Source organism: Oncorhynchus nerka, unplaced genomic scaffold (genome assembly GCF_034236695.1).
Source record: "Oncorhynchus nerka isolate Pitt River unplaced genomic scaffold, Oner_Uvic_2.0 unplaced_scaffold_1268, whole genome shotgun sequence".
NCBI classification, from domain to species: Eukaryota; Metazoa; Chordata; class Actinopteri; order Salmoniformes; family Salmonidae; genus Oncorhynchus; species Oncorhynchus nerka.
Window position 1 is genome coordinate 121,031 of NW_027040070.1, and position 23,937 is coordinate 144,967.

Sequence of the window (23,937 nt, forward strand, 5' to 3'; positions counted from 1 at the left end):
TACAGTAGACTCAGCAGTACTGTGTTGTATGGGACTGATACAGTAGACTCAACAGTACTGTGTTGTATGGGAGGATACAGTAGACTCAGCAGTACTGTGTTGTATGGGACTGATGCAGTAGACTCAGCAGTACTATAGCTACAGTACTGTGTTGTATGAGACTGATGCAGTAGACTCAGTACTATAGCTACAGTACTGTGTTGTATGGGACTGATGCAGTAGACTCAGCAGTACTGTGTTGTATGGGACTGATACAGTAGACTCAACAGTACTGTGTTGTATGGGAGGATACAGTAGACTCAGCAGTACTGTGTTGTATGGGACTGATGCAGTAGACTCAGCAGTACTATAGCTACAGTACTGTGTTGTATGAGACTGATGCAGTAGACTCAGCAGTACTATACAGTACTGTGTTGTATGGGACTGATGCAGTAGACTCAGCAGTACTGTGTTGTATGGGACTGATACAGTAGACTCAGCAGTACTGTGTTGTATGGGACTGATGCAGTAGACTCAACAGTACTGTGTTGTATGGGACTGATACAGTAGACTCAGCAGTACTGTGTTGTATTGGACTGATGCAGTAGACTCAACAGTACTGTGTTGTATTGGACTGATGCAGTAGACTCAGCAGTACTGTGTTGTATTGGACTGATGCAGTAGACTCAACAGTACTGTGTTGTATGGGACTGATACAGTAGACTCAACAGTACTGTGTTGTATGGGAGGATACAGTAGACTCAGCAGTACTGTGTTGTATGGGACTGATACAGTAGACTCAACAGTACTGTGTTGTATGGGAGGATACAGTAGACTCAGCAGTACTGTGTTGTATGGGACTGATACAGTAGACTCAACAGTACTGTGTTGTATGGGAGGATACAGTAGACTCAGCAGTACTGTGTTGTATGGGACTGATGCAGTAGACTCAGCAGTACTATAGCTACAGTACTGTGTTGTATGAGACTGATGCAGTAGACTCAGCAGTACTATAGCTACAGTACTGTGTTGTATGGGACTGATGCAGTAGACTCAGCAGTACTGTGTTGTATTGGACTGATGCTGTAGACTCAACAGTACTGTGTTGTATGGGACTGATGCAGTAGACTCAGCAGTACTGTGTTGTATGGGACTGATGCAGTAGACTCAACAGTACTGTGTTGTATGGGACTGATACAGTAGACTCAGCAGTACTGTGTTGTATGGGACTGATGCAGTAGACTCAACAGTACTGTGTTGTATGGGACTGATACAGTAGACTCAGCAGTACTGTGTTGTATTGGACTGATGCAGTAGACTCAACAGTACTGTGTTGTATTGGACTGATGCAGTAGACTCAGCAGTACTGTGTTGTATTGGACTGATGCAGTAGACTCAACAGTACTGTGTTGTATGGGACTGATACAGTAGACTCAACAGTACTGTGTTGTATGGGAGGATACAGTAGACTCAGCAGTACTGTGTTGTATGGGACTGATACAGTAGACTCAACAGTACTGTGTTGTATGGGAGGATACAGTAGACTCAGCAGTACTGTGTTGTATGGGACTGATACAGTAGACTCAACAGTACTGTGTTGTATGGGAGGATACAGTAGACTCAGCAGTACTGTGTTGTATGGGACTGATGCAGTAGACTCAGCAGTACTATAGCTACAGTACTGTGTTGTATGAGACTGATGCAGTAGACTCAGCAGTACTATAGCTACAGTACTGTGTTGTATGGGACTGATGCAGTAGACTCAGCAGTACTGTGTTGTATTGGACTGATGCTGTAGACTCAACAGTACTGTGTTGTATGGGACTGATGCAGTAGACTCAGCAGTACTGTGTTGTATGGGACTGATGCAGTAGACTCAACAGTACTGTGTTGTATGGGACTGATACAGTAGACTCAGCAGTACTGTGTTGTATGGGACTGATGCAGTAGACTCAGCAGTACTATAGCTACAGTACTGTGTTGTATTGGACTGATGCAGTAGACTCAGCAGTACTATAGCTACAGTACTGTGTTGTATGGGACTGATGCAGTAGACTCAACAGTACTGTTGTTGACTGATACAGTAGACTCAACAGTACTGTGTTGATGGGAGGATACAGTAGACTCAGCAGTACTGTGTTGTATGGGACTGATACAGTAGACTCAACAGTACTGTGTTGTATGGGAGGATACAGTAGACTCAGCAGTACTGTGTTGTATGGGACTGATACAGTAGACTCAACAGTACTGTGTTGTATGGGACTGATACAGTAGACTCAGCAGTACTGTGTTGTATTGGACTGATGCTGTAGACTCAACAGTACTGTGTTGTATGGGACTGATGCAGTAGACTCAGCAGTACTGTGTTGTATGGGACTGATGCAGTAGACTCAACAGTACTGTGTTGTATGGGACTGATACAGTAGACTCAGCAGTACTGTGTTGTATGGGACTGATGCAGTAGACTCAACAGTACTGTGTTGTATGGGACTGATACAGTAGACTCAGCAGTACTGTGTTGTATTGGACTGATGCAGTAGACTCAGCAGTACTGTGTTGTATTGCTGATGCAGTAGACTCAGCAGTACTGTGTTGTATGGGACTGATGCAGTAGACTCAACAGTACTGTGTTGTATGGGACTGATACAGTAGACTCAACAGTACTGTGTTGTATGGGAGGATACAGTAGACTCAGGACTGATACAGTAGACTCAACAGTACTGTGTTGTATGGGAGGATACAGTAGACTCAGCAGTACTGTGTTGTATGGGACTGATACAGTAGACTCAACAGTACTGTGTTGTATGGGAGGATACAGTAGACTCAGCAGTACTGTGTTGTATGGGACTGATACAGTAGACTCAACAGTACTGTGTTGTATGGGACTGATACAGTAGACTCAGCAGTACTGTGTTGTATGGGACTGATGCAGTCAGCAGTACTATAGCTACAGTACTGTGTTGTATGAGACTGATGCAGTAGACTCAGCAGTACTAGCTACAGTACTGTGTTGTATGGGACTGATGCAGTAGACTCAGCAGTACTGTGTTGTATTGGACTGATGCTGTAGACTCAACAGTACTGTGTTGTATGGGACTGATGCAGTAGACTCAGCAGTACTGTGTTGTATGGGACTGATGCAGTAGACTCAACAGTACTGTGTTGTATGGGACTGATACAGTAGACTCAGCAGTACTGTGTTGTATGGGACTGATGCAGTAGACTCAACAGTACTGTGTTGTATTGGACTGATGCAGTAGACTCAGCAGTACTGTGTTGTATTGGACTGATGCAGTAGACTCAACAGTACTGTGTTGTATGGGACTGATACAGTAGACTCAACAGTACTGTGTTGTATGGGAGGATACAGTAGACTCAGCAGTACTGTGTTGTATGGGACTGATACAGTAGACTCAACAGTACTGTGTTGTATGGGAGGATACAGTAGACTCAGCAGTACTGTGTTGTATGGGACTGATACAGTAGACTCAACAGTACTGTGTTGTATGGGAGGATACAGTAGACTCAGCAGTACTGTGTTGTATGGGACTGATACAGTAGACTCAACAGTACTGTGTTGTATGGGAGGATACAGTAGACTCAGCAGTACTGTGTTGTATGGGACTGATGCAGTAGACTCAGCAGTACTATAGCTACAGTACTGTGTTGTATGAGACTGATGCAGTAGACTCAGCAGTACTATAGCTACAGTACTGTGTTGTATGGGACTGATGCAGTAGACTCAGCAGTACTGTGTTGTATTGGACTGATGCTGTAGACTCAACAGTACTGTGTTGTATGGGACTGATGCAGTAGACTCAGCAGTACTGTGTTGTATGGGACTGATGCAGTAGACTCAACAGTACTGTGTTGTATGGGACTGATACAGTAGACTCAGCAGTACTGTGTTGTATGGGACTGATGCAGTAGACTCAGCAGTACTGTGTTGTATTGGACTGATGCAGACTCAGCAGTACTGTGTTGTATTGGACTGATGCAGTAGACTCAGCAGTACTGTGTTGTATGGGACTGACAGTACTGTGTTGTATGGGACTGATACAGTAGACTCAACAGTACTGTGTTGTATGGGACTGATACAGTAGACTCAACAGTACTGTGTTGTATGGGAGGATACAGTAGACTCAGCAGTACTGTGTTGTATGGGACTGATACAGTAGACTCAACAGTACTGTGTTGTATGGGAGGATACAGTAGACTCAGCAGTACTGTGTTGTATGGGACTGATGCAGTAGACTCAGCAGTACAGTACTGTGTTGTATGAGACTGATGCAGTAGACTCATAGCTACAGTACTGTGTTGTATGGGACTGATGCAGTAGACTCAGCAGTACTGTGTTGTATTGGACTGATGCTGTAGACTCAACAGTACTGTGTTGTATGGGACTGATGCAGTAGACTCAGCAGTACTGTGTTGTATGGGACTGATGCAGTAGACTCAACAGTACTGTGTTGTATGGGACTGATACAGTAGACTCAGCAGTACTGTGTTGTATGGGACTGATGCAGTAGACTCAGCAGTACTATAGCAACAGTACTGTGTTGTATTGGACTGATGCAGTAGACTCAGCAGTACTATAGCTACAGTACTGTGTTGTATGGGACTGATGCAGTAGACTCAACAGTACTGTGTTGTATGGGACTGATACAGTAGACTCAACAGTACTGTGTTGTATGGGAGGATACAGTAGACTCAGCAGTACTGTGTTGTATGGGACTGATACAGTAGACTCAACAGTACTGTGTTGTATGGGAGGATACAGTAGACTCAGCAGTACTGTGTTGTATGGGACTGTTACAGTAGACTCAACAGTACTGTGTTGTATGGGACTGATACAGTAGACTCAGCAGTACTGTGTTGTATTGGACTGATGCTGTAGACTCAACAGTACTGTGTTGTATGGGACTGATGCAGTAGACTCAGCAGTACTGTGTTGTATGGGACTGATGCAGTAGACTCAACAGTACTGTGTTGTATGGGACTGATACAGTAGACTCAGCAGTACTGTGTTGTATGGGACTGATGCAGTAGACTCAACAGTACTGTTGTATTGTAGTAGACTGCAGTACTGTGTTGTATTGGACTGATGCAGTAGACTCAACAGTACTGTGTTGTATTGGACAGTACTCAGTGTTGTATTGGACTGATGCAGTAGACTCAACAGTACTGTGTTCTATGGGACTGATACAGTAGACTCAACAGTACTGTGTTGTATGGGAGGATACAGTAGACTCAGCAGTACTGTGTTGTATGGGACTGATACAGTAGACTCAACAGTACTGTGTTGTATGGGAGGATACAGTAGACTCAGCAGTACTGTGTTGTATGGGACTGATGCAGTAGACTCAACAGTACTGTGTTGTATGGGAGGATACAGTAGACTCAGCAGTACTGTGTTGTATTGGACTGATGCAGTAGACTCAACAGTACTGTGTTGTATGGGACTGATACAGTAGACTCAGCAGTACTGTGTTGTATGGGACTGATGCAGTAGACTCAACAGTACTGTGTTGTATGGGACTGATACAGTAGACTCAGCAGTACTGTGTTGTATTGGACTGATGCAGTAGACTCAACAGTACTGTGTTGTATTGGACTGATGCAGTAGACTCAGCAGTACTGTGTTGTATTGGACTGATGCAGTAGACTCAACAGTACTGTGTTGTATGGGACTGATACAGTAGACTCAACAGTACTGTGTTGTATGGGAGGATACAGTAGACTCAGCAGTACTGTGTTGTATGGGACTGATACAGTAGACTCAACAGTACTGTGTTGTATGGGAGGATACAGTAGACTCAGCAGTACTGTGTTGTATTGGACTGATGCAGTAGACTCAACAGTACTGTGTTGTATGGGACTGATGCAGTAGACTCAACAGTACTGTGTTGTATGGGACTGATGCAGTAGACTCAGCAGTACTATAGCTACAGTACTGTGTTGTATGGGACTGATGCAGTAGACTCAGCAGTACTGTGTTGTATGGGACTGATGCAGTAGACTCAGCAGTACTGTGTTGTATGGGACTGATACAGTAGACTCAACAGTACTGTGTTGTATGGGACTGATGCAGTAGACTCAGCAGTACTGTGTTGTATGGGACTGATGCAGTAGACTCAACAGTACTGTGTTGTATGGGACTGATACAGTAGACTCAGCAGTACTGTGTTGTATGGGACTGATGCAGTAGACTCAACAGTACTGTGTTGTATGGGACTGATACAGTAGACTCAGCAGTACTGTGTTGTATTGGACTGATGCAGTAGACTCAACAGTACTGTGTTGTATTGGACTGATGCAGTAGACTCAGCAGTACTGTGTTGTATTGGACTGATGCAGTAGACTCAACAGTACTGTGTTCTATGGGACTGATACAGTAGACTCAACAGTACTGTGTTGTATGGGAGGATACAGTAGACTCAGCAGTACTGTGTTGTATGGGACTGATACAGTAGACTCAACAGTACTGTGTTGTATGGGAGGATACAGTAGACTCAGCAGTACTGTGTTGTATGGGACTGATACAGTAGACTCAACAGTACTGTGTTGTATGGGAGGATACAGTAGACTCAGCAGTACTGTGTTGTATTGGACTGATGCAGTAGACTCAACAGTACTGTGTTGTATGGGACTGATACAGTAGACTCAGCAGTACTGTGTTGTATGGGACTGATGCAGTAGACTCAACAGTACTGTGTTGTATGGGACTGACAGACTCAGCAGTACTGTGTTGTATTGACTGATGCAGTAGACTCAACAGTACTGTGTTGTATTGACTGATGCAGTAGACTCAGCAGTACTGTGTTGTATTGACTGATGCAGTAGACTCAACAGTACTGTGTTGTATGGGACTGATACAGTAGACTCAACAGTACTGTGTTGTATGGGAGGATACAGTAGACTCAGCAGTACTGTGTTGTATGGGACTGATGCAGTAGACTCAACAGTACTGTGTTGTATGGGAGGATACAGTAGACTCAGCAGTACTGTGTTGTATTGGACTGATGCAGTAGACTCAACAGTACTGTGTTGTATGGGACTGATGCAGTAGACTCAACAGTACTGTGTTGTATGGGACTGATGCAGTAGACTCAGCAGTACTATAGCTACAGTACTGTGTTGTATGGGACTGATGCAGTAGACTCAGCAGTACTGTGTTGTATGGGACTGATACAGTAGACTCAACAGTACTGTGTTGTATGGGAGGATACAGTAGACTCAGCAGTACTGTGTTGTATGGGACTGATGCAGTAGACTCAGCAGTACTATAGCTACAGTACTGTGTTGTATGAGACTGATGCAGTAGACTCAGCAGTACTATAGCTACAGTACTGTGTTGTATGGGACTGATGCAGTAGACTCAGCAGTACTGTGTTGTATGGGACTGATACAGTAGACTCAGCAGTACTGTGTTGTATGGGACTGATGCAGTAGACTCAACAGTACTGTGTTGTATGGGACTGATACAGTAGACTCAGCAGTACTGTGTTGTATTGACTGATGCAGTAGACTCAACAGTACTGTGTTGTATTGACTGATGCAGTAGACTCAGCAGTACTGTGTTGTATTGGACTGATGCAGTAGACTCAACAGTACTGTGTTGTATGGGACTGATACAGTAGACTCAACAGTACTGTGTTGTATGGGAGGATACAGTAGACTCAGCAGTACTGTGTTGTATGGGACTGATACAGTAGACTCAACAGTACTGTGTTGTATGGGAGGATACAGTAGACTCAGCAGTACTGTGTTGTATGGGACTGATACAGTAGACTCAACAGTACTGTGTTGTATGGGAGGATACAGTAGACTCAGCAGTACTGTGTTGTATGGGACTGATGCAGTAGACTCAGCAGTACTATAGCTACAGTACTGTGTTGTATGAGACTGATGCAGTAGACTCAGCAGTACTATAGCTACAGTACTGTGTTGTATGGGACTGATGCAGTAGACTCAGCAGTACTGTGTTGTATTGGACTGATGCTGTAGACTCAACAGTACTGTGTTGTATGGGACTGATGCAGTAGACTCAGCAGTACTGTGTTGTATGGGACTGATGCAGTAGACTCAACAGTACTGTGTTGTATGGGACTGATACAGTAGACTCAGCAGTACTGTGTTGTATAGGACTGATGCAGTAGACTCAACAGTACTGTGTTGTATGGGACTGATACAGTAGACTCAGCAGTACTGTGTTGTATTGACTGATGCAGTAGACTCAACAGTACTGTGTTGTATTGACTGATGCAGTAGACTCAGCAGTACTGTGTTGTATTGGACTGATGCAGTAGACTCAACAGTACTGTGTTGTATGGGACTGATACAGTAGACTCAACAGTACTGTGTTGTATGGGAGGATACAGTAGACTCAGCAGTACTGTGTTGTATGGGACTGATACAGTAGACTCAACAGTACTGTGTTGTATGGGAGGATACAGTAGACTCAGCAGTACTGTGTTGTATGGGACTGATACAGTAGACTCAACAGTACTGTGTTGTATGGGAGGATACAGTATACTCAGCAGTACTGTGTTGTATGGGACTGATGCAGTAGACTCAGCAGTACTATAGCTACAGTACTGTGTTGTATGAGACTGATGCAGTAGACTCAGCAGTACTATAGCTACAGTACTGTGTTGTATGGGACTGATGCAGTAGACTCAGCAGTACTGTGTTGTATTGGACTGATGCTGTAGACTCAACAGTACTGTGTTGTATGGGACTGATGCAGTAGACTCAGCAGTACTGTGTTGTATGGGACTGATGCAGTAGACTCAACAGTACTGTGTTGTATGGGACTGATACAGTAGACTCAGCAGTACTGTGTTGTATGGGACTGATGCAGTAGACTCAGCAGTACTATAGCTACAGTACTGTGTTGTATTGGACTGATGCAGTAGACTCAGCAGTACTATAGCTACAGTACTGTGTTGTATGGGACTGATGCAGTAGACTCAACAGTATTGTGTTGTATGGGACTGATACAGTAGACTCAACAGTACTGTGTTGTATGGGAGGATACAGTAGACTCAGCAGTACTGTGTTGTATGGGACTGATACAGTAGACTCAACAGTACTGTGTTGTATGGGAGGATACAGTAGACTCAGCAGTACTGTGTTGTATGGGACTGATGCAGTAGACTCAACAGTACTGTGTTGTATGGGACTGATACAGTAGACTCAGCAGTACTGTGTTGTATTGGACTGATGCAGTAGACTCAACAGTACTGTGTTGTATTGGACTGATGCAGTAGACTCAGCAGTACTGTGTTGTATTGGACTGATGCAGTAGACTCAACAGTACTGTGTTCTATGGGACTGATACAGTAGACTCAACAGTACTGTGTTGTTGTATGTACTGTGTTGATGGGACTGATACAGTAGACTCAACAGTACTGTGTTGTATGGGAGGATACAGTAGACTCAGCAGTACTGTGTTGTATGGGACTGATACAGTAGACTCAACAGTACTGTGTTGTATGGGAGGACAGTAGACTCAGCAGTACTGTGTTGTATTGGACTGATGCAGTAGACTCAACAGTACTGTGTTGTATGGGACTGATACAGTAGACTCAGCAGTACTGTGTTGTATGGGACTGATGCAGTAGACTCAACAGTACTGTGTTGTATGGGACTGATACAGTAGACTCAGCAGTACTGTGTTGTATTGGACTGATGCAGTAGACTCAACAGTACTGTGTTGTATTGGACTGATGCAGTAGACTCAGCAGTACTGTGTTGTATTGGACTGATGCAGTAGACTCAACAGTACTGTGTTGTATGGGACTGATACAGTAGACTCAACAGTACTGTGTTGTATGGGAGGATACAGTAGACTCAGCAGTACTGTGTTGTATGGGACTGATACAGTAGACTCAACAGTACTGTGTTGTATGGGAGGATACAGTAGACTCAGCAGTACTGTGTTGTATTGGACTGATGCAGTAGACTCAACAGTACTGTGTTGTATGGGACTGATACAGTAGACTCAACAGTACTGTGTTGTATGGGAGGATACAGTAGACTCAGCAGTACTGTGTTGTATGGGACTGATACAGTAGACTCAACAGTACTGTGTTGTATGGGAGGATACAGTAGACTCAGCAGTACTGTGTTGTATGGGACTGATACAGTAGACTCAACAGTACTGTGTTGTATGGGAGGATACAGTAGACTCAGCAGTACTGTGTTGTATGGGACTGATGCAGTAGACTCAGCAGTACTATAGCTACAGTACTGTGTTGTATGAGACTGATGCAGTAGACTCAGCAGTACTATAGCTACAGTACTGTGTTGTATGGGACTGATGCAGTAGACTCAGCAGTACTGTGTTGTATTGGACTGATGCTGTAGACTCAACAGTACTGTGTTGTATGGGACTGATGCAGTAGACTCAGCAGTACTGTGTTGTATGGGACTGATGCAGTAGACTCAACAGTACTGTGTTGTATGGGACTGATACAGTAGACTCAGCAGTACTGTGTTGTATGGGACTGATGCAGTAGACTCAGCAGTACTATAGCTACAGTACTGTGTTGTATTGGACTGATGCAGTAGACTCAGCAGTACTATAGCTACAGTACTGTGTTGTATGGGACTGATGCAGTAGACTCAACAGTATTGTGTTGTATGGGACTGATACAGTAGACTCAACAGTACTGTGTTGTATGGGAGGATACAGTAGACTCAGCAGTACTGTGTTGTATGGGACTGATACAGTAGACTCAACAGTACTGTGTTGTATGGGAGGATACAGTAGACTCAGCAGTACTGTGTTGTATGGGACTGATACAGTAGACTCAACAGTACTGTGTTGTATGGGAGGATACAGTAGACTCAGCAGTACTGTGTTGTATTGGACTGATGCAGTAGACTCAACAGTACTGTGTTGTATGGGACTGATACAGTAGACTCAGCAGTACTGTGTTGTATGGGACTGATGCAGTAGACTCAACAGTACTGTGTTGTATGGGACTGATACAGTAGACTCAGCAGTACTGTGTTGTATGGACTGATGCAGTAGACTCAACAGTACTGTGTTGTATTGGACTGATGCAGTAGACTCAGCAGTACTGTGTTGTATTGGACTGATGCAGTAGACTCAACAGTACTGTGTTGTATGGGACTGATACAGTAGACTCAACAGTACTGTGTTGTATGGGAGGATACAGTAGACTCAGCAGTACTGTGTTGTATGGGACTGATACAGTAGACTCAACAGTACTGTGTTGTATGGGAGGATACAGTAGACTCAGCAGTACTGTGTTGTATTGGACTGATGCAGTAGACTCAACAGTACTGTGTTGTATGGGACTGATGCAGTAGACTCAACAGTACTGTGTTGTATGGGACTGATGCAGTAGACTCAGCAGTACTATAGCTACAGTACTGTGTTGTATGGGACTGATGCAGTAGACTCAGCAGTACTGTGTTGTATGGGACTGATACAGTAGACTCAACAGTACTGTGTTGTATGGGACTGATGCAGTAGACTCAGCAGTACTGTGTTGTATGGGACTGATACAGTAGACTCAGCAGTACTGTGTTGTATGGGACTGATGCAGTAGACTCAGCAGTACTATAGCTACAGTACTGTGTTGTATGAGACTGATGCAGTAGACTCAGCAGTACTGTGTTGTATGGGACTGATACAGTAGACTCAACAGTACTGTGTTGTATGGGACTGATGCAGTAGACTCAGCAGTACTGTGTTGTATGGGACTGATACAGTAGACTCAGCAGTACTGTGTTGTATGGGACTGATGCAGTAGACTCAGCAGTACTATAGCTACAGTACTGTGTTGTATGAGACTGATGCAGTAGACTCAGCAGTACTATAGCTACAGTACTGTGTTGTATGGGACTGATGCAGTAGACTCAGCAGTACTGTGTTGTATGGGACTGATACAGTAGACTCAGCAGTACTGTGTTGTATGGGACTGATGCAGTAGACTCAACAGTACTGTGTTGTATGGGACTGATACAGTAGACTCAGCAGTACTGTGTTGTATTGGACTGATGCAGTAGACTCAACAGTACTGTGTTGTATTGGACTGATGCAGTAGACTCAGCAGTACTGTGTTGTATTGGACTGATGCAGTAGACTCAACAGTACTGTGTTGTATGGGACTGATACAGTAGACTCAACAGTACTGTGTTGTATGGGAGGATACAGTAGACTCAGCAGTACTGTGTTGTATGGGACTGATACAGTAGACTCAACAGTACTGTGTTGTATGGGAGGATACAGTAGACTCAGCAGTACTGTGTTGTATGGGACTGATACAGTAGACTCAACAGTACTGTGTTGTATGGGAGGATACAGTAGACTCAGCAGTACTGTGTTGTATGGGACTGATGCAGTAGACTCAGCAGTACTATAGCTACAGTACTGTGTTGTATGAGACTGATGCAGTAGACTCAGCAGTACTATAGCTACAGTACTGTGTTGTATGGGACTGATGCAGTAGACTCAGCAGTACTGTGTTGTATTGGACTGATGCTGTAGACTCAACAGTACTGTGTTGTATGGGACTGATGCAGTAGACTCAGCAGTACTGTGTTGTATGGGACTGATGCAGTAGACTCAACAGTACTGTGTTGTATGGGACTGATACAGTAGACTCAGCAGTACTGTGTTGTATAGGACTGATGCAGTAGACTCAACAGTACTGTGTTGTATGGGACTGATACAGTAGACTCAGCAGTACTGTGTTGTATTGGACTGATGCAGTAGACTCAACAGTACTGTGTTGTATTGGACTGATGCAGTAGACTCAGCAGTACTGTGTTGTATTGGACTGATGCAGTAGACTCAACAGTACTGTGTTGTATGGGACTGATACAGTAGACTCAACAGTACTGTGTTGTATGGGAGGATACAGTAGACTCAGCAGTACTGTGTTGTATGGGACTGATACAGTAGACTCAACAGTACTGTGTTGTATGGGAGGATACAGTAGACTCAGCAGTACTGTGTTGTATGGGACTGATACAGTAGACTCAACAGTACTGTGTTGTATGGGAGGATACAGTAGACTCAGCAGTACTGTGTTGTATGGGACTGATGCAGTAGACTCAGCAGTACTATAGCTACAGTACTGTGTTGTATGAGACTGATGCAGTAGACACAGCAGTAATATAGCTACAGTACTGTGTTGTATGGGACTGATGCAGTAGACTCAGCAGTACTGTGTTGTATTGGACTGATGCTGTAGACTCAACAGTACTGTGTTGTATGGGACTGATGCAGTAGACTCAGCAGTACTGTGTTGTATGGGACTGATGCAGTAGACTCAACAGTACTGTGTTGTATGGGACTGATACAGTAGACTCAGCAGTACTGTGTTGTATGGGACTGATGCAGTAGACTCAGCAGTACTATAGCTACAGTACTGTGTTGTATTGGACTGATGCAGTAGACTCAGCAGTACTATAGCTACAGTACTGTGTTGTATGGGACTGATGCAGTAGACTCAACAGTATTGTGTTGTATGGGACTGATACAGTAGACTCAACAGTACTGTGTTGTATGGGAGGATACAGTAGACTCAGCAGTACTGTGTTGTATGGGACTGATACAGTAGACTCAACAGTACTGTGTTGTATGGGAGGATACAGTAGACTCAGCAGTACTGTGTTGTATGGGACTGATACAGTAGACTCAACAGTACTGTGTTGTATGGGAGGATACAGTAGACTCAGCAGTACTGTGTTGTATGGGACTGATATAGTAGACTCAGCAGTACTATAGCTACAGTACTGTGTTGTATGAGACTGATGCAGTAGACTCAGCAGTACTATAGCTACAGTACTGTGTTGTATGGGACTGATGCAGTAGACTCAGCAGTACTGTGTTGTATTGGACTGATGCTGTAGACTCAACAGTACTGTGTTGTATGGGACTGATGCAGTAGACTCAGCAGTACTGTGTTGTATGGGACTGATGCAGTAGACTCAACAGTACTGTGTTGTATGGGACTGATACAGTAGACTCAGCAGTACTGTGTTGTATGGGACTGATGCAGTAGACTCAGCAGTACTATAGCTACAGTACTGTGTTGTATTGGACTGATGCAGTAGACTCAGCAGTACTATAGCTACAGTACTGTGTTGTATGGGACTGATACAGTAGACTCAGCAGTACTGTGTTGTATGGGACTGATACAGTAGACTCAGCAGTACTGTGTTGTATGGGACTGATGCAGTAGACTCAGCAGTACTATAGCTACAGTACTGTGTTGTATGGGACTGATGCAGTAGACTCAGCAGTACTATAGCTACAGTACTGTGTTGTATTGGACTGATGCAGTAGACTCAACAGTACTGTGTTGTATGGGACTGATGCAGTAGACTCAGCAGTACTATAGCTACAGTACTGTGTTGTATGAGACTGATGCAGTAGACTCAGCAGTACTATAGCTACAGTACTGTGTTGTATGGGACTGATGCAGTAGACTCAGCAGTACTGTGTTGTATGGGACTGATACAGTAGACTCAGCAGTACTGTGTTGTATGGGACTGATGCAGTAGACTCAACAGTACTGTGTTGTATGGGACTGATACAGTAGACTCAGCAGTACTGTGTTGTATTGGACTGATGCAGTAGACTCAACAGTACTGTGTTGTATTGGACTGATGCAGTAGACTCAGCAGTACTGTGTTGTATTGGACTGATGCAGTAGACTCAACAGTACTGTGTTGTATGGGACTGATACAGTAGACTCAGCAGTACTGTGTTGTATGGGACTGATGCAGTAGACTCAGCAGTACTATAGCTACAGTACTGTGTTGTATTGGACTGATGCAGTAGACTCAGCAGTACTATAGCTACAGTACTGTGTTGTATGGGACTGATACAGTAGACTCAGCAGTACTGTGTTGTATGGGACTGATACAGTAGACTCAGCAGTACTGTGTTGTATGGGACTGATGCAGTAGACTCAGCAGTACTATAGCTACAGTACTGTGTTGTATGGGACTGATGCAGTAGACTCAGCAGTACTATAGCTACAGTACTGTGTTGTATTGGACTGATGCAGTAGACTCAACAGTACTGTGTTGTATGGGACTGATGCAGTAGACTCAGCAGTACTATAGCTACAGTACTGTGTTGTATGAGACTGATGCAGTAGACTCAGCAGTACTATAGCTACAGTACTGTGTTGTATGGGACTGATGCAGTAGACTCAGCAGTACTGTGTTGTATGGGACTGATACAGTAGACTCAGCAGTACTGTGTTGTATGGGACTGATGCAGTAGACTCAACAGTACTGTGTTGTATGGGACTGATACAGTAGACTCAGCAGTACTGTGTTGTATTGGACTGATGCAGTAGACTCAACAGTACTGTGTTGTATTGGACTGATGCAGTAGACTCAGCAGTACTGTGTTGTATTGGACTGATGCAGTAGACTCAACAGTACTGTTTTGTATGGGACTGATACAGTAGACTCAACAGTACTGTGTTCTATGGGAGGATACAGTAGACTCAGCAGTACTGTGTTGTATGGGACTGATACAGTAGACTCAACAGTACTGTGTTGTATGGGAGGATACAGTAGACTCAGCAGTACTGTGTTGTATGGGACTGATACAGTAGACTCAACAGTACTGTGTTGTATGGGAGGATACAGTAGACTCAGCAGTACTGTGTTGTATGGGACTGATGCAGTAGACTCAGCAGTACTATAGCTACAGTACTGTGTTGTATGAGACTGATGCAGTAGACTCAGCAGTACTATAGCTACAGTACTGTGTTGTATGGGACTGATGCAGTAGACTCAGCAGTACTGTGTTGTATTGGACTGATGCTGTAGACTCAACAGTACTGTGTTGTATGGGACTGATGCAGTAGACTCTGCAGTACTGTGTTGTATGGGACTGATGCAGTAGACTCAACAGTACTGTGTTGTATGGGACTGATGCAGTAGACTCAGCAGTACTGTGTTGTATGGGACTGATGCAGTAGACTCAACAGTACTGTGTTGTATGGGACTGATGCAGTAGACTCAACAGTACTGTGTTGTATTGGACTGATGCAGTAGACTCAGCAGTACTGTGTTGTATGGGACTGATGCAGTAGACTCAACAGTACTGTGTTGTATTGGACTGATGCAGTAGACTCAACAGTACTGTGTTGTATTGGACTGATACAGTAGACTCAGCAGTACTGTGTTGTATGGGACTGATACAGTAGACTCAGCAGTACTGTGTTGTATTGGACTGATGCAGTAGACTCAACAGTACTGTGTTGTATGGGACTGATGCAGTAGACTCAGCAGTACTGTGTTGTATGGGACTGATGCAGTAGACTCAGCAGTACTGTGTTGTATGGGACTGATACAGTAGACTCAGCAGTACTGTGTTGTATGAGACTGATGCAGTAGACTCAGCAGTACTATAGCTACAGTACTGTGTTGTATGGGACTGATGCAGTAGACTCAGCAGTACTATAGCTACAGTACTGTGTTGTATTGGACTGATGCAGTAGACTCAGCAGTACTGTGTTGTATGGGACTGATGCAGTAGACTCAACAGTACTGTGTTGTATGGGACTGATGCAGTAGACTCAGCAGTACTATAGCTACAGTACTGTGTTGTATGAGACTGATGCAGTAGACTCAGCAGTACTATAGCTACAGTACTGTGTTGTATGGGACTGATGCAGTAGACTCAGCAGTACTGTGTTGTATGGGACTGATACAGTAGACTCAGCAGTACTGTGTTGTATGGGACTGATGCAGTAGACTCAACAGTACTGTGTTGTATGGGACTGATACAGTAGACTCAGCAGTACTGTGTTGTATTGGACTGATGCAGTAGACTCAACAGTACTGTGTTGTATTGGACTGATGCAGTAGACTCAGCAGTACTGTGTTGTATTGGACTGATGCAGTAGACTCAACAGTACTGTGTTGTATGGGACTGATACAGTAGACTCAACAGTACTGTGTTGTATGGGAGGATACAGTAGACTCAGCAGTACTGTGTTGTATGGGACTGATACAGTAGACTCAACAGTACTGTGTTGTATGGGAGGATACAGTAGACTCAGCAGTACTGTGTTGTATGGGACTGATGCAGTAGACTCAGCAGTACTATAGCTACAGTACTGTGTTGTATGAGACTGATGCAGTAGACTCAGCAGTACTATAGCTACAGTACTGTGTTGTATGGGACTGATGCAGTAGACTCAGCAGTACTGTGTTGTATTGGACTGATGCTGTAGACTCAACAGTACTGTGTTGTATGGGACTGATGCAGTAGACTCAACAGTACTGTGTTGTATGGGACTGATGCAGTAGACTCAGCAGTACTGTGTTGTATGGGACTGATGCAGTAGACTCAACAGTACTGTGTTGTATGGGACTGATGCAGTAGACTCAGCAGTACTGTGTTGTATGGGACTGATGCAGTAGACTCAGCAGTACTGTGTTGTATGGGACTGATACAGTAGACTCAGCAGTACTGTGTTGTATGAGACTGATGCAGTAGACTCAGCAGTACTATAGCTACAGTACTGTGTTGTATGGGACTGATGCAGTAGACTCAGCAGTACTATAGCTACAGTACTGTGTTGTATTGGACTGATGCAGTAGACTCAGCAGTACTGTGTTGTATGGGACTGATGCAGTAGACTCAACAGTACTGTGTTGTATGGGACTGATGCAGTAGACTCAGCAGTACTGTGTTGTATGGGACTGATACAGTAGACTCAGCAGTACTGTGTTGTATGGGACTGATGCAGTAGACTCAACAGTACTGTGTTGTATGGGACTGATACAGTAGACTCAGCAGTACTGTGTTGTATTGGACTGATGCAGTAGACTCAACAGTACTGTGTTGTATTGGACTGATGCAGTAGACTCAGCAGTACTGTGTTGTATTGGACTGATGCAGTAGACTCAACAGTACTGTGTTGTATGGGACTGATACAGTAGACTCAACAGTACTGTGTTGTATGGGAGGATACAGTAGACTCAGCAGTACTGTGTTGTATGGGACTGATACAGTAGACTCAACAGTACTGTGTTGTATGGGAGGATACAGTAGACTCAGCAGTACTGTGTTGTATGGGACTGATACAGTAGACTCAACAGTACTGTGTTGTATGGGAGGATACAGTAGACTCAGCAGTACTGTGTTGTATGGGACTGATGCAGTAGACTCAGCAGTACTATAGCTACAGTACTGTGTTGTATGAGACTGATGCAGTAGACTCAGCAGTACTATAGCTACAGTACTGTGTTGTATGGGACTGATGCAGTAGACTCAGCAGTACTGTGTTGTATTGGACTGATGCTGTAGACTCAACAGTACTGTGTTGTATGGGACTGATGCAGTAGACTCAACAGTACTGTGTTGTATGGGACTGATGCAGTAGACTCAGCAGTACTGTGTTGTATGGGACTGATGCAGTAGACTCAACAGTACTGTGTTGTATGGGACTGATGCAGTAGACTCAACAGTACTGTGTTGTATTGGACTGATGCAGTAGACTCAGCAGTACTGTGTTGTATGGGACTGATGCAGTAGACTCAACAGTACTGTGTTGTATTGGACTGATGCAGTAGACTCAACAGTACTGTGTTGTATTGGACTGATACAGTAGACTCAGCAGTACTGTGTTGTATGGGACTGATACAGTAGACTCAGCAGTACTGTGTTGTATTGGACTGATGCAGTAGACTCAACAGTACTGTGTTGTATGGGACTGATGCAGTAGACTCAGCAGTACTGTGTTGTATGGGACTGATGCAGTAGACTCAGCAGTACTATAGCTACAGTACTGTGTTGTATGGGACTGATGCAGTAGACTCAGCAGTACTCTGTTGTATGGGACTGATGCAGTAGACTCAGCAGTACTGTGTTGTATGGGACTGATGCAGTAGACTCAGCAGTACTGTGTTGTATTGGACTGATGCAGTAGACTCAGCAGTACTATAGCTACAGTACTGTGTTGTATGAGACTGATGCAGTAGACTCAGCAGTACTGTGTTGTATGGGACTGATGCAGTAGACTCAGCAGTACTGTGTTGTATGGGACTGATACAGTAGACTCAGCAGTACTATAGCTACAGTACTGTGTTGTATGGGACTGATGCAGTAGACTCAGCAGTACTATAGCTACAGTACTGTGTTGTATGAGACTGATGCAGTAGACTCAGCAGTACTGTGTTGTATTGGACTGATGCAGTAGACTCAGCAGTACTATAGCTACAGTACTGTGTTGTATGAGACTGATGCAGTAGACTCAGCAGTACTGTGTTGTATTGGACTGATGCAGTAGACTCAGCAGTACTATAGCTACAGTACTGTGTTGTATGGGACTGATACAGTAGACTCAGCAGTACTGTGTTGTATGGGACTGATACAGTAGACTCAGCAGTACTGTGTTGTATGGGACTGATGCAGTAGACTCAGCAGTACTATAGCTACAGTACTGTGTTGTATTGGACTGATGCAGTAGACTCAGCAGTACTATAGCTACAGTACTGTGTTGTATGGGACTGATACAGTAGACTCAGCAGTACTGTGTTGTATGGGACTGATACAGTAGACTCAGCAGTACTGTGTTGTATGGGACTGATGCAGTAGACTCAGCAGTACTATAGCTACAGTACTGTGTTGTATGGGACTGATGCAGTAGACTCAGCAGTACTATAGCTATAGTACTGTGTTGTATTGGACTGATGCAGTAGACTCAGCAGTACTGTGTTGTATGGGACTGATACAGTAGACTCAGCAGTACTGTGTTGTATGGGACTGATGCAGTAGACTCAGCAGTACTATAGCTACAGTACTGTGTTGTATTGGACTGATGCAGTAGACTCAGCAGTACTGTGTTGTATGGGACTGATACAGTAGACTCAGCAGTACTGTGTTGTATTGGACTGATGCAGTAGACTCAACAGTACTGTGTTGTATTGGACTGATGCAGTAGACTCAGCAGTACTGTGTTGTATTGGACTGATGCAGTAGACTCAACAGTACTCTGTTGTATGGGACTGATACAGTAGACTCAACAGTACTGTGTTGTATGGGAGGATACAGTAGACTCAGCAGTACTGTGTTGTATTGGACTGATGCAGTAGACTCAGCAGTACTGTGTTGTATGGGACTGATGCAGTAGACTCAGCAGTACTGTGTTGTATGGGACTGATGCAGTAGACTCAACAGTACTGTGTTGTATGGGACTGATGCAGTAGACTCAGCAGTACTGTGTTGTATGGGACTGATGCAGTAGACTCAGCAGTACTGTGTTGTATTGGACTGATGCAGTAGACTCAGCAGTACTGTGTTGTATTGGACTGATGCAGTAGACTCAACAGTACTGTGTTGTATTGGACTGATGCAGTAGACTCAGCAGTACTGTGTTGTATTGGACTGATGCAGTAGACTCAACAGTACTGTGTTGTATGGGACTGATGCAGTAGACTCAACAGTACTGTGTTGTATGGGACTGATGCAGTAGACTCAGCAGTACTGTGTTGTATGGGAGGATACAGAAGCTCTCTGTAGGGGAGACAGCCTATAGTACTATAGCTACAGTACTGTGTTGTATGGGAGGATACAGAAGCTCTCTGTAGGGGAGACAGCCAGCATCCTCCACGGGTTGTCTCTGTCTGGATACATACTGAAGAACAACTGGAGAGAGAGAGAGAGAGAGAGAGAGAGAGAGAGAGAGAGAGAGAGAGAGAGAGAGAGAGAGAGAGAGACAGACAGACAGACAGACAGACAGACAGACAGACAGACAGACAGACACACACACAGACAGGCAGACAGGCAGACAGACAGAGACACACACACACACACACACACACACACTCTCTCTTAGCGTTTCGAAGCTGTTACTTTCTCTAGACATTTGGATGAACTGATATTGACACATTATAATCAATATGACTGAGTCATCTGTCACAAGACAATCCACTTACAGACATGAGGACGACAAAGGTGAAGATACAGGCGATTTTAAAGATGGAGATACAAGATCTGTAAAGAAAATGAACCCAATATTAGATGTAGTGTTCTGGGTGATGGGGCCTTTTTGAAACCCAGGTGCTGAGCATAATGTAGTACAGCCTCTGAACATGGAGGGACAGAAATAGGCAGAGAGAGAGAAGGAAAGAGACAGACAGTGAGACAGTGACAGAGAGAGACAGACAGAGAGACAGTGACAGAGAGAGACAGACAGAGAGACAGTGACAGAGACAGACAGAGAGACAGTGACAGAGAGAGACAGACAGTGAGACAGTGACAGAGAGAGACAGACAGTGAGACAGTGACAGAGAGAGACAGACAGTGAGACAGTGACAGAGAGAGACAGACAGTGAGACAGTGACACAGAGAGACAGACAGAGAGACATGACAGAGAGAGACAGACAGTGAGACAGTGACAGAGAGAGACAGACAGAGACAGTGACAGAGAGAGACAGACAGTGAGACAGTGACAGAGAGAGACAGACAGTGAGACAGTGACAGAGAGAGACAGACAGAGAGACAGTGACAGAGACAGACAGAGAGACAGTGACAGAGAGAGACAGACAGTGAGACAGTGACAGAGAGAGACAGACAGTGAGACAGTGACAGAGAGAGACAGACAGAGAGACAGTGAGACAGTGACAGAGAGAGACAGACAGTGAGGCAGTGAGACAGTGACAGAGAGAGACAGACAGTGAGGCAGTGAGACAGTGACAGAGAGAGACAGACAGTGAGGCAGTGACAGAGAGAGACAGACAGAGAGACAGTGACAGAGAGAGACAGACAGAGAGACAGTGACAGAGACAGACAGAGAGACAGTGACAGAGAGAGACAGACAGTGAGACAGTGACAGAGAGAGACAGACAGTGAGACAGTGACAGAGAGAGACAGACAGAGAGACAGTGACAGAGAGAGACAGACAGTGAGACAGTGGCAGAGAGAGACAGACAGTGAGACAGTGACAGAGAGAGACAGACAGAGAGACAGTGACAGAGACAGACAGAGAGACAGTGACAGAGAGAGACAGACAGTGAGACAGTGACAGAGAGAGACAGACAGTGAGACAGTGACAGAGAGAGACAGACAGAGAGACAGTGACAGAGAGAGACAGACAGAGAGACAGTGACAGAGAGAGACAGACAGAGAGGCAGTGAGACAGTGACAGAGAGAGACAGACAGTGAGGCAGTGAGACAGTGACAGAGAGAGACAGACAGTGAGGCAGTGAGACAGTGACAGAGAGAGACAGACAGTGAGGCAGTGACAGAGAGAGACAGACAGAGAGGCAGTGAGACAGTGACAGAGAGAGACAGACAGTGAGGCAGTGAGACAGTGACAGAGAGAGACAGACAGTGAGGCAGTGACAGAGAGAGACAGACAGAGAGACAGTGACAGAGAGAGACAGACAGAGAGACAGTGACAGAGACAGACAGAGAGACAGACAGTGAGACAGTGACAGAGAGAGACAGACAGTGAGACAGTGACAGAGAGAGACAGACAGTGAGACAGTGACAGAGAGAGACAGACAGAGAGACAGTGACAGAGAGAGACAGACAGTGAGACAGTGACAGAGAGAGACAGACAGTGAGACAGTGACAGAGAGAGACAGACAGTGAGACAGTGGCAGAGAGAGACAGACAGTGAGAGAGAGACAGACAGAGAGACAGTGACAGAGACAGACAGAGAGACAGTGACAGAGAGAGACAGACAGTGAGACAGTGACAGAGAGAGACAGACAGTGAGACAGTCACAGAGAGAGACAGACAGAGAGACAGTGACAGAGAGAGACAGACAGAGAGACAGTGACAGAGAGAGACAGACAGAGAGGCAGTGAGACAGTGACAGAGAGAGGCAGACAGTGAGGCAGTGAGACAGTGACAGAGAGAGACAGACAGTGAGGCAGTGAGACAGTGACAGAGAGAGACAGACAGTGAGGCAGTGACAGAGAGAGACAGACAGAGAGGCAGTGAGACAGTGACAGAGAGAGACAGACAGTGAGGCAGTGAGACAGTGACAGAGAGAGACAGACAGTGAGGCAGTGAGACAGTGACAGACAGTGAGGCAGTGAGACAGTGAGAGCGAGAGACAATTTAAGACTATTTGAATTTAATTTAATTGACAAAGAGACAGAGAGCTTTACCTTATGCTGTTGGACAATTTGAAGTTTAGGTGTACGTCCAGAGGGTCTTTCTCTGTGGAGGAGGATCGTGACAGAGACAGGCTGGTGACCTCACTCCCCAGACGACACCTCCTATCCAGCTCCAAACTGCTGTTGTCCCACGTCTCCTCCCCCTCATACAGGGTCATGTACGTTATACTGGAACATATAGGTAATAATACAGGTTATTAGCGGTTGTCCCACGTCTCCTCCCCCTCATACAGGGTCATGTACGTTATACTGGAACATATAGGTAATAATACAGGTTATTAGCGGTTGTCCCACGTCTCCTCCCCCTCATACAGGGTCATGTACGTTATACTGGAACATATAGGTAATAATACAGGTTATTAGCTGTTGTCCCACGTCTCCTCCCCTCATACAGGGTCATGTACGTTATACTGGAACATATAGGTAATAATACAGGTTATTAGCGGTTGTCCCACGTCTCCTCCCCTCATACAGGGTCATGTACGTTATACTGGAACATATAGGTAATAATACAGGTTATTAGCGGTTGTCCCACGTCTCCTCCCCTCATACAGGGTCATGTACGTTATACTGGAACATATAGGTAATAATACAGGTTATTAGCGGTTGTCCCACGTCTCCTCCCCCTCATACAGGGTCATGTACGTTATACTGGAACATATAGGTAATAATACAGGTTATTAGCTGTTGTCCCACGTCTCCTCCCCCTCATACAGGGTCATGTACGTTATACTGGAACATATAGGTAATAATACAGGTTATTAGCTGTTGTCCCACGTCTCCTCCCTCTCATACAGGGTCATGTAC

At 44.7% G+C, this 23,937-nt stretch overlaps 1 protein-coding gene across 1 annotated transcript in view; it reads right to left on the bottom strand.

Moving 5' to 3' along the window:
* Positions 1-23,295, bottom strand: part of LOC115127996 (P protein-like) — a gene marked incomplete at its 3' end in the record, with an annotated part of 94,235 nt that extends 70,940 nt beyond the window's left edge. The window contains exons 1-3 of the mRNA XM_065015786.1: positions 23,122-23,295; positions 20,938-20,995; positions 20,575-20,647 (exon numbers count right to left, since the gene is read on the bottom strand). Coding sequence (XP_064871858.1) covers positions 20,575-20,647; positions 20,938-20,995; positions 23,122-23,288 — 298 coding nt within the window. The remainder of the gene's footprint in view (positions 1-20,574; positions 20,648-20,937; positions 20,996-23,121) is intronic.
* Between the last annotated feature and the right edge of the window lie 642 nt (positions 23,296-23,937).